General features: G+C 41.5%; 4 protein-coding genes across 4 annotated transcripts; 2 read left to right on the top strand and 2 right to left on the bottom strand.

The window, feature by feature from the left end:
• Positions 1-137: 137 nt before the first annotated feature.
• Positions 138-2,078, bottom strand: LOC109486013. Its single transcript, XM_019789708.1, has 5 exons — positions 2,066-2,078; positions 1,625-1,739; positions 1,125-1,294; positions 521-689; positions 138-243 (listed from the first exon to the last, which is right to left on the bottom strand). The coding sequence occupies exons 1-5, from the start codon at positions 2,076-2,078 to the stop codon at positions 138-140; spliced, it is 573 nt and encodes a 190-aa protein (XP_019645267.1).
• A 1,353-nt stretch (positions 2,079-3,431) lies between these two features.
• Positions 3,432-5,495, top strand: LOC109486356 (meiotic recombination protein REC114-like). The gene is made up of 4 exons (XM_019790185.1): positions 3,432-3,544; positions 3,963-4,173; positions 4,584-4,731; positions 5,055-5,495. The coding sequence occupies exons 2-4, from the start codon at positions 4,073-4,075 to the stop codon at positions 5,229-5,231; spliced, it is 426 nt and encodes a 141-aa protein (XP_019645744.1). The 5' UTR covers positions 3,432-3,544; positions 3,963-4,072; the 3' UTR covers positions 5,232-5,495.
• Positions 5,496-5,676: 181 nt separating this feature from the next.
• LOC109486331 (ganglioside-induced differentiation-associated protein 1-like) lies at positions 5,677-8,312 on the bottom strand. Its single transcript, XM_019790151.1, has 4 exons — positions 8,149-8,312; positions 7,391-7,564; positions 6,774-6,980; positions 5,677-6,476 (listed from the first exon to the last, which is right to left on the bottom strand). Exons 1-4 carry the CDS (start codon positions 8,255-8,257, stop codon positions 6,157-6,159), a joined length of 810 nt encoding a protein of 269 aa, XP_019645710.1. The 5' UTR covers positions 8,258-8,312; the 3' UTR covers positions 5,677-6,156.
• Positions 8,313-10,974: 2,662 nt separating this feature from the next.
• On the top strand, positions 10,975-13,840 carry LOC109486318 (ganglioside-induced differentiation-associated protein 1-like). Its single transcript, XM_019790135.1, has 5 exons — positions 10,975-11,076; positions 11,644-11,839; positions 12,309-12,482; positions 12,786-12,992; positions 13,085-13,840. Exons 1-5 carry the CDS (start codon positions 10,999-11,001, stop codon positions 13,402-13,404), a joined length of 975 nt encoding a protein of 324 aa, XP_019645694.1. The 5' UTR covers positions 10,975-10,998; the 3' UTR covers positions 13,405-13,840.
• The last annotated feature ends 200 nt before the right edge of the window (positions 13,841-14,040 follow it).

Here is a 14,040-nt window from a genome sequence, read left to right as displayed (position 1 = left end):
AACTCATGAAACAGAAATCATGAAAATTTGTTCATTCCTTCTCCAGCAATCCTGCTCAATTTTGATCCCTAGCCCAAAAGCTAGCTGCCATTTAAAATTATCATGACCAAAAGTCAATTACAGTTTTTTATAAATCATCACTCGCCTACCTCTGCATCCAAAAGGGGTTGTTTCTCAAACACTTCCCCTAGCACATGGTTCTCTACTACATCAACTTTGTACTCCGTGGGACTCATATCTTCTCTGTAAAAAATAAATTTGTAAACAAAGAGCTACTTTGTATTTTCTTCATTTTTCGCAGTTAAAGAAGGCAATTCATGCATGCATCAAACACTGAAGTATCAAATATCTTAAGGTCTGAAACAAGCAATCTATTATCAACCTAAAAAACACACTGTTTGTTTGTTTTGTTGGGATCCCCATTAATAAAATCAAAACTGCATTGGATGTAGTTAGTATCAGGTAATGATTTGATCTTCACTAAAAAGGATTTGTATCATATTGATTCTTCAAAGCTTACTTGAATATGTCCTTCTCTGAGTAGTAGCCCTTTCCTTGTGAACTGATGAAAGGATCCTGGACCATCTTGGGTTTGAGTCTGTCACACATGGCCTGTAGAGCAGGCAGCTGGGCCCTGTACCTGCCCATGGTGTCTTCTGATGCAGGCTCTTCAAGTAAGTCAGGTGGGACTGCAACAGACATGAGACACAACTGTGATATGGTGTAACATTCATATGAGAAACTATAATTATCAATGCTCGTGACCTTCTTGAGAATTTTACAGAGTACCCCAACAGCTATTATAGCGCTTCACAATGGGCATTAAAACATTATAGATAAGTCAACATCTGCAGGAGAAAACCCTATAGCTATTATTAGCGCACACCAACAAAAGCCAGTTTGATTAATGACCTGTTCCACAAGTCCTTCAAGATAGGGGTGCTTTCTACTGAAATATTACAGTAAACTCTAACATTACTTATAAAAAAACTCCTACTGTGTAAAAAAAATCAAACTGTGCAATTATTGTGCATCACCTCAAGCATACTACAGGACCAATTCACTACAATACTCTGCCACGGAGGTCACTGACCTCTTCATGGAGTAACAAAAGTTTCCTTTACCATCAGCATATGAATCCAGGTCCTCCTGACAGAAGTCTTCCCATGAGCCCTCAGGCCTGACGACACCCTCCACCAGGTCCTCCCAGTCCTGACTGTTGTCCTGGGACGCTGGGTTAGAGCTCGGGATCAGCTCAAAAACAACCTCGTTATGGTAGTACACAGATACATCCCTGTTCAAAAAAAAGAAAAAGAACGAAAGATTTTCATCCTTGTTTAAGGTGATAGTTGAAACTTTGAACATAAAAAAGTGATAAAACTGGTTTATGCTTGGGCAAGAGTGAAGATTTATAGACTGAAGATAGATGAACATATTGTATATTAAAAGGAAATGTGTCTTCCTCACTTGAGACTTAGAATTAACTTAGTTTGTTTTTCCCATAGTAACCTGAGTATTTGCACCTGCTGTTACTTTCTGTGTGGACTGGAAGATTTAAAAATTAATCATTTAGATTCATAAGAAGACTAAACAACTTCAAATTTACATACTAAAACAATTGTACCTTTCTCCTGTATCAAACTCCTCCAGTCTCAGACTTGTCACTCCGCCACACAGTAAGGCAAGATCCTCTCGGACTTGGTCCACTTGGTGCTCACCTTGTAGGCTCTTACACTGAGCTGAAGTAAAATGGAGTCAAAGGGATTTTCCAGAATTTTCTATTTAAAAAATATCATTTGGTATGGCCTACTCCACAATAGATCCTAACAGCACGTCGGCAGAACGTACTGCACCTGCGCAAAACCCGTAATGTATTGTACATAGCTTTTCGGCAGAATGTCTCATATAAGGTTGTCTTCGCTCATATAAGGTTAGCATTTCGACAGTAGTTTCCAAATGTTATGTCGGAAAGAATATCCTCTGCAACAGGCAAAATTCTGATGCAACGTTGACCAAAAACCCAAAAAAAAATGCGAAAATACGGGGTTCTGCGCAGGCGCAGTACGTTCTGCCGACATGCTGATCCTAACTGACCTCTCTGCCACGGTTTGCGGTAGGTGTCGTCAGGTAGAATGCCTCGGTGAGAGTAGGCCTCCACTTGGTCCATGTGATGGGGGATGGTCAGGAGGGTACGGCTGAGGAAGTCACGCCGCCTGCGTACCGCCTGGAATACGGGAGGGTTTTGGAAGTTTGAATCATTTCCTATCTTTCAAAGTTAAGATTGTGGGGTCGTGTGGCGTAACGGTAGAGTGTTTGCCTCAGACCCAAGAGGTCCCGGGTTCGAATCCTGCCCGATGCCACTGATCCTGTCCCCTTGGGAAAGACTGTCTTAACACGACTTTCCTCACTGCACTCGGTGCACTGACGCATCGGTTAGGGGCGTCCCTAGGATAGGACGTTAAAGAACCCACCGCACTTATCGAAAAGAGTAGAGAGGTCATATTAATTCAAGGATTTCACATTGATTATTGACTTTTTTAATTTGGTGCTATTTTTACTTCCCAATGTCCAAAATCTATGATAGCAGTCAAAATAAAAATATGGTACAAAAAAAATACTAATCAAATGCAAAACACGTTGATATCTGTTATTTCAAATATAACGGTTCAGACGACATCATGCTATAGGGGGGCGTTTTAATACCCAAATTGGAACATGTTTGTTAGCAATACTTACCTCAGCCAAGTAGTCCACAGCTAAGAATTTCGGCATCTCTGTTGTTTATGATTGCTCATAAAAATGGAGATGTTTATTGCTGCAGCAGATCGGTGCAAAAGTTGACTCTTCCTCGGCGCAGGAAAGTCTACCCATTAGCGGAGTGTAGAGTTGCAGACGAAAACCTCAGTGCAAGATCGTCCACATCAATGCCGACTGCCCAGGTCTTTATCGGTACGTGCAGATGCCAACCAAATATTCAATGACTTATTTAACTAATTATGAATAAAATCTGACCTAAAAGCACGTCGACACGAGGTTTTTTAGCGCTAAAAAGGGATCTTTTTTTGTACTCATCGTGGGTAAATTTGTTTCCTCCCGCCATTTTCTCCGGTCGCCATCTTGGATTGTGCCACGTCTAAGGAAGGTAACATCGATGTAGAGTTAGGAAAATAAATCAACCATACATTCAAATCAATGCCGAATGATACGTTTATGATTATAAAACTATCTATTATATGCTTTTGAATACATATTTAACGTTACTTATGAAGTTTGTTTTTGGTAGAGTTAGTGTGCAGAATACAGCATGTTACCTCTTCATTCTTGTGCAGTGGCACAGTCCAAAAATTAAAAATGTCTGCTGAACAACAAAGTAGGAGGGTGTGGAAGTTGCTCCGTTACGGACGATTCGTAGCTTCGGATGATCTAACTGCCTCGCGAAAAGATGAAAAGCCCAAACCTCAAGGAACATGGAAGCTTTTTGGGTCTGACGACGGAGTTCTGTCCCTTTCTCTTACGGAAACAAACCATTTATTGCTGACCAAAGGTTGGTGCTGATTTGCCTTCCACTGAGCGCTTGTAACTTTACAACACAAATAATTTATGAAAATCACAAATGCAACGTTTCTGATCTTCAAAAATACAGTTTTGTACAGATGAACTGCCTGTTCCAACGTCCACATTGCATTATCCTATAGATTATGCGATTAACAATGCGCTTCAACTCGCAACTGTTAAGGTCTCTGACCGTAGTTTCACTTACCATTCCGTAGGCAGTTTAGACTATCAATCCGCAATTAAATGCAAGCTCTAAAATGTCATTATTCTGGTGAAAATCTGTGCCTTTTTGTTCATTTTATGTAGAAACTATAATGTATACTTTTTTGAACCCAGAAAAATATCACATTTCTACATTATTTAAATAAAGTTACAGGAAAAATGTTAATTTTGCTATGCATATGCAGGAGCGGAAGTCTTGGAGGGATTCTCTCTACACAATGCACCACAGTGGTTAAAGGCCGTCCATAAGGGGGACAGTCTACTGTTTGTCTCCAAACTCAACAATCAGAGCCGCATGTTTCGTGTTCAAGTGGCGCCCTCTGGCGAGCAGTCTGGTATTGCATGTTGTGCTGAGTGTGTCAGAGAGCTGTCCAAGTACCTCCCAGTTAACACAAGGTGGGTGGGTGGGAAAGTTATTTTTGTTTGTTTTTGTTTGTTTGTTTGTTTTTGATTGAAAAAAGTGCTGCCTGTTTGAAATTTTCCAGGCCGGCCTGAATGGAATTGTTTTCAAAATTTCTATAATGCTACATATCTAGACATTCTATGTATAAGGATGTTCATTTAATGAGATGAAACAACAATCTTTATTGAAACAACAAAAGTACAGCAACCTTTGTAAGGTCTTTAGCTAAACATACAGGCAAACTGTGGATACAAAAGAGACAATACACAACCACAGGCTGACCAATTGGTCATTTGCACCATTTATATCTCCTGTATGAAAAAAAAAATTATTTCTACTTTTTAATTGAATCTTAATGCATTACCTCAATCACTATTTTAGTAAAATGCTCCCTACTTTTCAGTGTGATCTCAACACCAGTAGAATCCAGAGATAAAGATGATGACAAGCAGAAAGAGGACAAAAAGGAAGACACAGACACAGGGGCTGTTATCACAAAGGAAACACTCCAAATAACTGATGGCCGTGTCACAGTGTCTGATATGGCAAAGGTGAATTAACAACCAAAGACCCAGTAGGAAAATCTTTTTTCATCTTTCCATCATTGGACGTATCATGTCATGACGGACAAAAATTTTGGACAAAAATCAATTTAAAGGGTCAAGATTTCAATTTTTTCCAGAGGAGCATGCCCCTGGGATTGTTGCGCATCGGGTTCTTGACATGATGTTACATCCAACAAACTTGAGATGATTGAAAAAAAATTGAGGCTTGCTAAAACACTGCTTCAGATATAATAGTTTGAGATTGGAAATATTTGGTCATACTAAAATATTACGAGGGTAATATTTGAGCAACTTTCTTTCCCTTACAGATCTTGACAGGCACAGTGACCTGTGACCTTCCACTAGCCTACCAGCAGACCAACCTGTGTACAGACCCAGGTGACATGGACGCCATCCTGCGCCTGTGCCTCACAGACAGTAACTTCCCGGCATTTGTTGGACAAGTAGAAACAAGGATGCAGGAAATAATACAAGGGAAAGATTGATACACAGGTGGTCCACATCATGAAGTGTTGTAATTTTTGTTCTGTTTTTTTGCTTACAGCATTTAAATCAAATCATCAGAGCTAAAAAAGATGGGCTATACATCATAAATAATGTATCCACTGGTTATCACACAACATGACCAGAAAGTGGTATATGAGCTTGGAACAGCATCTTTTTTTTTACTGATGAATACAATCAGAATAAAGAGTTAGAAATCATTTGGGCAGTTTTAAGTAATATTTTCCTTCTGCGAAGGTAAACATAATCACATGAAGGGAGAACAAGGAATGATGTTAGCAAGAGGTGGATTAAAAATGTTGGTAAAAGTCATGGTAAAAGTTTTTATTTTAATACATAGGTATAGTTAGGTGTATTGCTTCTGAGCAGAGGACAACATTTGATAGGTTATTATTTTTTATCAAAAAGCTGTGTATATGGGTAATAACAACTTGTTTTATTTTCATTCTATTTGTTTCAATTATTATTACCTTTCCCTCTAAAGAAAGAAAGCTGGCCCGATATTGTTCTTTGTTTGCTATATCTAGGAGCATACAAGCTTGAAATGTTTACAAAAAAATATTCATAATTGTTACAATGACCAAAACGTCTACTCTTAAGGAAACTTAAAGGGATACCTTAAAGAAGTTGATGGAGAAATGAGCCGTAAAGGGTCACTTCAAACTTTAAAGAAGTTGACTGTCAGAAAGCGTGTAAGAGTTACAAGTCGGTAACTATTTCTTCCTTTAAATTGTGCTCGAAGGGTGCAAAACCTCAATACAATGCAATAGAACGCAATACAACTTCACAACTTGACACAAGGCACATGTTATGTGAAAGATATCTAATGCAATTTCAGGGCAGCAAAACTGGAAATATTGACTTTGAAAACTCTGCTTTTCAAGCCCTAAAACTGCATTGGGCATCTTAATATTTGAGCACCATAGCTGCAACAGCGGCTACTGCTACCATCATTGCCGCCCACACTACAAGCTTCGGGCCGGCCGACTTATAGATCAACCGGGGGAGGTTTCTCACGATCACGTACGGTAGGTTATTGGTGTACATAACCTCAGCTTTGAAGGGGGCAAACTGCTGTGCCTGCAGGTAGTAGGCCTCCAACAGGGGGCGCTTCTGTGTGGACCGGTGGGTCAGCCCCACGAACTTGAGCCGGTGGAGGAGGCAGGATAGCGTGACGTCAGCAGCTGTGAAAGACTCGCCACACAGCCACTGCTGCTGTCCGGAAGCTGTCGGGAAAATAGCAAAAACGTTACATGTAAAGTATAAAAGTTCACCTATGCATAAAACATGATGAAAGAGTTTAAGTGTTTCCAGAACAAAGATACTGTACTCTTCGAATATTCGGCCTCTCCTCTGTTCTTCTTCGTCAGAGACGGGGGCTGATATAGACTTACAACCACCGTTGCTCTCGTAACACTTCCGGAATCCAATCGGGTCCTCAGTGTCAAGTTACATGCCCTTGGCCTTAAAATTAATCATACATAATCATAATCATCATCACTTTGCCTCTTAATGGTTCCCACCTTCCTTGTCCTTCTTCCTTTCTTCCAGCTCCTTCTCCACTTCGTCTAAGACCACCTCAAGCTCGTCTAGGATTCTTTCGATCAGACCTCGGTCTTCCCTTTTCCGTCTCCTCTCCGCTACCCTGTCGGCCTTCCTGATGTACGCCTCCGCTAGGTCAGGGTGCATGGCGGCCAGGTCCCGTAAGCGTTGGGCGGCGGACGGGCCAACTGTAGGTACATATTGTACAGGTTTGTGTGTGAAAAGACTTGACTATTCTTTAATAACAAACATATACAAGATGAATGGTTAAAATAACTACCCGATTTTCTAAGATAGGGAAGCCAGTGGGCGCAATGTAAGTATGTGTGCGTTGGACTTTTCAGGCTATTTTTCATACACTGTTTGCTTGATCAATAGACATTTGAAAGCTACCCCCCAAACTGTGTTTTTTGCAATAAACATAGGCTTTGGTGTGCCCAGAGCTCGAGATGTCATTCACAACATCAAGTCAGTGTATAGCGTTATGATCTGAGGCAATAGTTCAGGATTTGTAAGTAGCAAACTATGTGTACGGGAGAAGATGTCCCATGTCCTATTGTGTTGTCGTCATGGACAAGGGGCAATGAAAAATACTTACGAGCTTTGCGACCTTCCCTACGGATTATTTCGGGAAGCATAGAATCTTTAGTCAGGTCTGGGTGATACAAGGTCCCGTATGTGTACAGCTCCACCGGAAGCACGTCCAACAGGTCCCGGAAGTGACGTACCCTTCGACCGAGGTCCGTGTCCAATGGGGGAGCAAGTCTAGGTCCTAGTCATACGACAATACAAACACACATATTTAATCAAAATTAAAATGTTCTCCAACTCAAAAAAAATTTACCTCACCAGAAATTTTCGACTGAATCGCTCAGTCTTCGTCAGCTTTATGACCCGAGTGCTATGGACACGTGACTTTTACCCACGTGTGACGTCAGCACTGGGTCAAAGTGGGTATGCCCTGATGTAAATGGCTCCTTTAACCCCTCTTAAAGTTGTCTTATTGCTTGGGAAATTTCATTGTAAAAATAATTCAAGAAAAACTTACAGAGAAAAGCAAATACATCACATGCAACAGCCTAACAAACTACTACTCTGTTTATTCTCGCTTGAACACATATTTCTGCTGCATTTGCTACATAATGTAATCCAACACCACAGGGTGCCTACTACAGCACCAGTTAACATGGTGACAGACGCCTGGTTCAGGTCAATGACCTTATATATATATTTTAGAAGAGGAAGAAGCAGAGCAGAAAGAATATCCTTCTACCAAGCTAAGGAACATATAAATACTGCCAGTCCCCCGTGGAATGTATACAATAATAAAACAGCATAAGTGTAAAATGCACACACCCCTGTCGTGAAACACCGTGTCCAGGTAGTCCACAATACGTGTGGAGTCGCTGATGACTTTGCCCTCGTGAACAAGTATGGGGACCATGCCGGTCTTGTCCAGGCGCATGTACCAGGGTTCGAGGTGCTCGTCTAGATGAAACAGAACTGTTTGTTTCTTGTAGGACAGTACAGGGCTAAGCGGACCTACATGTATAGTTCAACACGACAACAGAGATGAAAATTAAATATCACCTCATCATCGGCAAGAATTACCTCCACCAGATTAACAACACTGTTCATGAAAAAAAAGAGAGTAAAACTTAGATAAATAGGGAAAATCTCAGTATATTATTAAGTCGCTAGGTTCAAAGGCAATAAAAGCAATCCACTCATTTTCTGAACAATTGCAGTGACTTACATTGCACTTACATTCATTAAAGCCTTAAATCTTCCGATGGGAATTGTTACCTTTACGTTAGTGTTACTTTCCAATTATTCACCCTACTTTAGCTAGATTCTACTAACCATAACGTACTGGCCATTGGAGGCTAATAAAATGGGATAGTATCATTATTATCATAGTATATATTCAGACCCCAAAAAACAAATTCAGAACCTGGAAGAAGTAGACATCGTCAGTGTAGGTATAATGTCATTCTAGTTAGGAAAGAAGCAAGGCACAATGTAACGTTATATGTAGGCCCACAGGCACCCTGGGGCCATAGAAATGTAGGAAATACTATGTTAAAATTTCACCTTCATGGAAAAGAAGGAGGCGTCGCAATGGTAGAGAAGCAGGTCGTCGCTGGTACGTGAGGTTGACTTGGCAGCCATATTGAATTTAAACTTTACACTAGAGGGGTAAATCGCTAATGACCTAGGCCTATAGCAATGAAGGGTGGCACATAGCCGCGTTTACTTTTGTATGGTGTATTTTGCTTGTGCATGTAGTCTTATCAAAAATGGAGGTATTGTTTTTGGTGTGTGTGTGTGTGTGTGTGTGTGTGTGTGTGTGTGTGTGTGTGTGTGTGTGTGTGTGTGTGTGCGTTTCCGCACATTTGTAGTCGGCATAACTTCAGAACGCCCTTATGGATTGTGATGATATTTGGTATGTTGGTAGGTCATAGGAAGACAAAGGCCAATGTTAAATATGTGCCTCCTGGTGGATGTCCTTGGTACTGCAGTAGAACTTCCCGTTTTTTGTACATTTTGTTCTGAACATGCTATGGTCTTGGATTTTTGGTGCATGACAGATAGCTTTTACTATCAGGAATAATTGGTGGGTTTTTATCCCCCTAACAGATTGTTCTGGAACTGCAGGGAGTTTCTGGCGAAATCTTTCAAAGCGCATAGGTCCAGAAAGGAACAACATATCATTTTTGGTATGTATGTAGCTTATAAAGAGATGTACATAATTAAATGCGAGGCTGTACAATAAGAGAGTGGGAAGATCGGGAGGACCAACGTGCGCGCCGACAACGCAAATTTCCGTCTTGTAAACGGTCGTCGCCTTTCAGAACGGTCGTCGCCTTTCAGAACGGTCGTCGCCTTTAAGAACGGTCGTCGCCTTTCAGAACGGTCGTCGCCTTTCCATGCCATATCGCTGACTGGTCGATGCCATATCCGAGCGTACCATAACTTTTTGGAGGTCCAAAAACGTATAAAACGTAATATATACCATATATACCATATATACTATAAAGGCAACATTCGAATGGCAAATGTGAGGGAGGGATCGTGGAAAATAGTGAAGGTATTAGTGGAAAAAACTTGGATTCTCACCCGGGTCAAAAAGCAATATACAAATTAAAGAATATCAAAGAAACGGGTAGCTACAACGCATTACGTAAAATAAAACGACGAATTATGCTCTACGCAAAATGCGCCAATTACGCTCTACGTTGAATTAGATCGGTCCGTCTACGCTCTTCGTAGAATTAAAACGGCTGATAAGCTCTACTGAAAAGGGCATTCGCCCCCCCCCCCCTTGAGGGTATCAAATATACCCGAGACAGGGGGTAGGACGGATTTAGTCGTGATGTGGGAGACCTAACCCAAATCGCAAGTCTACTATCCTAGCCCTATACAATGATCACAACTCAGGGATATCACCGGGTCACCTGTCAGATGTGTCTACATACGTTACATTTATAAGCTACGTAGTACTCTTCCAATATTCAATTCGGTCGTTGTATGTAGTTTAGAGAAGGCATTTTCAGTATGCCGTATACTTGTATGTGTTTGCCTGTTCATTTTTACTTACTTTAGCCATTCTATTCTTTCCGTTTCCTTTATATATTCGTGCAAATGATTTTTCAGCACTAATTACTAATAACCCCCCTAATATACTGACTTTTTATGGCATGTCTTGCTTGTTACTTAGTCAATCTTTAATATGTGCATAAAAATAAGACTACAAGCAAACGACACAATCCTATGTGCCACCCAGAGAGCAGGGTTCCAGTGTATACAGTGTAATGTCACGGAATACAGTGCAATTATACGGAATATAGTACAATCGTATTAATAGACAGTACAATTTTACGGAATACAGTGCAACAGTATTAGTATACAGTGTAATTTTAAGGAATACAGTGAAATTGTATTAGTATACAGTGCATACGCATAGTGTATTGTACATTCCGTAAAATTGCACTGTATACTAGTAAAATTGCACTGTATACTAATACGATTGCACTGTATTCCGTAAAATTGCACTGTATTCCGTAAACTTGCGCTGTATTCCGTAAACTTGCGCTGTATTACGTAAAATTGCACTGTATACTCCGCGTATCCGGAACCCCTGGAGAGGAGCCCTTCATTGCAATAGGTCATTAGCGGTTTACCCCTCTAATGTAAACATTCAAGATGGCTGCCTCCTCAACCTCACGTACCAGCGACGACCTGCTTCTCTACCATTGCGACGCCTCCTTCTTTTCCATGAAGGTTACATTTTAACATTATATAGTATTTCCTACATTTCTATGGCCCCAGGGAGCCTGTGAGCCTACATGGACATTCTACATTGCTTCTCTCCTCACTAGACGAAGGGTATTATATCTGGACTTATAATAATGACGATGTCTACTGCTTCCGGGTTCTGATTTGTTTTCTGGGGTCTGAATACTATGATGATAATGATACTATCCCATTTTACTAGCCTCCTAAGGCCAGTACGTTAGTAGAATTCGGTTAACCTTGGAAAATGACACTAAGGTATTTAAGGGTAACAAACTCCCATCGGAAGATTTAAGGCTTTAAAGAATGAAAATGCAAACTCAGGTGCTGCGTTTGCTCAGGACATGAATGAATTGCTTTTTTGTTGCCTTTGAACGTACCAAGCGACTTTAATAATATATTGCGTGGGCAAACGAGGCCCTATGAGTTTTTCCCTATTTAGCTAAGTTTGACTCTTTTTCAGTAACAGGCTGTTGTCTGGTGGAGGTAATTCTTGCCGATGATGAGGTGATATTTAATTTTCATCTCTGTTGACGTGTTGAACTATACATATAGGTCCGCTTAGCCCTGGCCGTGAAGGGACTGTCCTACAAGAAACAAACAGTTCTGTTTCCTCTACAAGAGAACTTCGAACCCTGGTACATGCGCCTGGACCCTGCCGGCCTGGTCCCTGTACTTGTTCACGACGGCAAAGTCATCAGCGACTCCACACGTATTGTGGACTACCTGGACACGGTGTTTCACGACAGGGGTGTGTGCATTTTACACATATACTTAGATTTATATTGCACATTACATTGCTTCATACCATCTCATACGTAGACCCCATTGGAGACCTCTGGCAGCATTGTTTTTTTACCTATTAAGTAAGTCTTCCAAACAAGGGTCATTGACCTGGACCAGATGTCTGTCACCCTGGTAACTGGTGCTGTAGCAGACACCCTGTGGTGTTTAATTACATTATGTAGCAAAGGCAGCACAGAGTTGTAGGGTCTGACCATCAGAAATATACGTATACGTAAAAACAGAGTAGTAGTTTGTTAGGCTATACCATATGAGTAACTTTGCGAATTTTACCTTAGGTTTTCTAGTTATAGATTCGTTCGTCTCTGCAATAGTTGTTCCGTGCAATTTACTAAGCGTATGACAACCTTAAAGTACAAGAGTCCGTATGTAAAAACGTTTCACGCAACAACATGTATATATTGTCGTATGAATAGGACCTAGACTCGCTCCTCCATTGGACACGGACCTCGGTCGAAGGGTACGTCACTTCCGGGACCTGTTGGACGTGCTTCCGGTGGAGCTGTACACATACGGGACCATCTACCACCCGGACCTGGCTAAAGACTCTATGCTTCCCGGAGTAATCCGTAGGAAAGGTCGCAAAGCTCGTAAGTATTTTATGGGACTTTTCCTCCTATGCAGCCCTGATAGTTCGACAATTACTAATCCTGAAGTATTGCCTCATACCATAAGGACACTTGATTTTATGGATGACCTCTTTGGGCGCCCCAAAGCCTTTGTTTATTGCGGAAAAAACTCTAGTTCTGCAGGTAGCACTGAATTGTATATTGATCAGGCAAAATGTGCGACAAAATTGCATGTTATGCTGTGTTCTTACAGGTTATTAGGTTATTAACGAGCAGTCACACCTTTTTACACATATCATTAACATGTAAAATATGTACCTACAGTTGGCCCGTCCACGGCCCAACGCTTACGGGACCTGGCCGCCATGCACCCTGACCTAGCGGAGGCGTACACCAGGAAGGCCGACAAGATCGGGCAGAGAACCCGGGAGCGGGAAGACCGAGGTCTGATCGAAAGGCTCCTAGACGAGCTTGAGGTGGTCTTAGACGAAGTGGAAAAGGAGCTGGAAGAAAGGAAAAAGGACAAGGAAGGTGGGAATCACTGAGATAGGAAGCTCTTTGTCCTGGTGTTCACGATGCACTTTTATACTAAACATGCAACGTTTTTGCTGTTTTCCCGACAGCTTCCGGACAGCAGCAGTGGCTGTGTGGCGAGTCTTTCACAGCTGCTGACGTCATGCTGTCCTGTCTCCTCCACCGACTCAAGTTCGTGGGGCTGTCCCACCGGTCCATACAGAAGCGCCCCCTGTTGGAGGCCTACTACCTGCAGGCCCAGCAGTTTGCTCCGTTCAATGCTGAAGTGATGTACACCACTAATCTGCCGTACGTGTTCGTGCGAAACCTCCCCGGAGCGATTTACAAGTCGGCCGGCCCGAAGCTTGTAGTGTGGGTGGCAATGGTGGTAGCAGTAGCCGCTGTGGCAGCTATGGTGCTGAAATACTAAGAAAAGACATGTGCCATATTGAGTTGTATTGCGTTCTCTCAGCACATTTTATTCTTCCAGCACGGTTTGAAGGAGGGAATAGGTACCTCCTTGAGCTCCTTCCTATCGCTGCTTACTTTCTGAAAGCCAACTTCTTTAAGGCAATCCTTGAAGTCTTCTTAAAGAGTACACGTTTTGACCTATTGCTCATTATCACTACATTTGATCACTACATTTGATCATTACTAACATTTGACTTTGAGTGTAAAAATTTCGAGCTTTAGATTTGTTGGAAAGTGTCTTGATGTTACCATTCAGTATGCATGTCACACCTCTCCCTGTATTAAAATATACCCCCAACACAAGCAATACTGTAACTGTTCCACTGTGATGACAACAACACCTGTAGTAAGTGCGTAAAATCTCAAAGTAATAAATAATGAAATTGACATTGACACCAAGAGTACTTTTTACATTAATCACCATAAAGTGCTGAGCAGTGCCGATTGTCGGAAGGTATTTGATACACAACCTGGCAACATGCAAACTCCATTAGGCTGGATTAATTATAACGATGACAAGGCAGAAAAGGTCTGACGTGTCGTTGTGCATATTTGTCTGTATAAATGCGCCACCTTACGATGTTGACGAAAACTG

Source organism: Branchiostoma belcheri, unplaced genomic scaffold (assembly GCF_001625305.1).
Source record: "Branchiostoma belcheri isolate BF01 breed outbred unplaced genomic scaffold, Haploidv18h27 scaffold8, whole genome shotgun sequence".
NCBI classification, from domain to species: domain Eukaryota; kingdom Metazoa; phylum Chordata; class Leptocardii; order Amphioxiformes; family Branchiostomatidae; genus Branchiostoma; species Branchiostoma belcheri.
This window is presented reverse-complemented; position numbering and strand designations above follow the sequence as displayed.

Bases quoted from the DNA above. Each gene is read 5' to 3' on its own strand.
- LOC109486013 (XM_019789708.1), bottom strand. The intron at 1,295-1,624 runs GTACAATTGTTT...TTTTTTGAACAG, and splicing joins GAGTTTGATACAGGAGAAAG to GGATGTATCTGTGTACTACC. The intron at 244-520 runs GTAAGCTTTGAA...TATTTTTTACAG, and splicing joins TCAGAGAAGGACATATTCAA to AGAAGATATGAGTCCCACGG.
- LOC109486356 (XM_019790185.1), top strand. From the start codon at position 4,073: ATGTTTCGTGTTCAAGTGGCGCCCTCTGGCGAGCAGTCTGGTATTGCA. The intron at 4,174-4,583 runs GTGGGTGGGTGG...CCTACTTTTCAG, and splicing joins TACCTCCCAGTTAACACAAG to TGTGATCTCAACACCAGTAG. The intron at 4,732-5,054 runs GTGAATTAACAA...TTTCCCTTACAG, and splicing joins CAGTGTCTGATATGGCAAAG to ATCTTGACAGGCACAGTGAC.
- LOC109486331 (XM_019790151.1), bottom strand. From the start codon at position 8,257: ATGCGCCTGGACAAGACCGGCATGGTCCCCATACTTGTTCACGAGGGC. The intron at 7,565-8,148 runs GTGTGTGCATTT...TCGTATGACTAG, and splicing joins CACGGTGTTTCACGACAGGG to GACCTAGACTTGCTCCCCCA. The intron at 6,981-7,390 runs GTAAGTATTTTT...ATGTACCTACAG, and splicing joins TAGGGAAGGTCGCAAAGCTC to TTGGCCCGTCCGCCGCCCAA.
- LOC109486318 (XM_019790135.1), top strand. From the start codon at position 10,999: ATGGCTGCCTCCTCAACCTCACGTACCAGCGACGACCTGCTTCTCTAC. The intron at 11,077-11,643 runs GTTACATTTTAA...CTATACATATAG, and splicing joins CCTCCTTCTTTTCCATGAAG to GTCCGCTTAGCCCTGGCCGT. The intron at 12,483-12,785 runs GTAAGTATTTTA...ATGTACCTACAG, and splicing joins TAGGAAAGGTCGCAAAGCTC to TTGGCCCGTCCACGGCCCAA.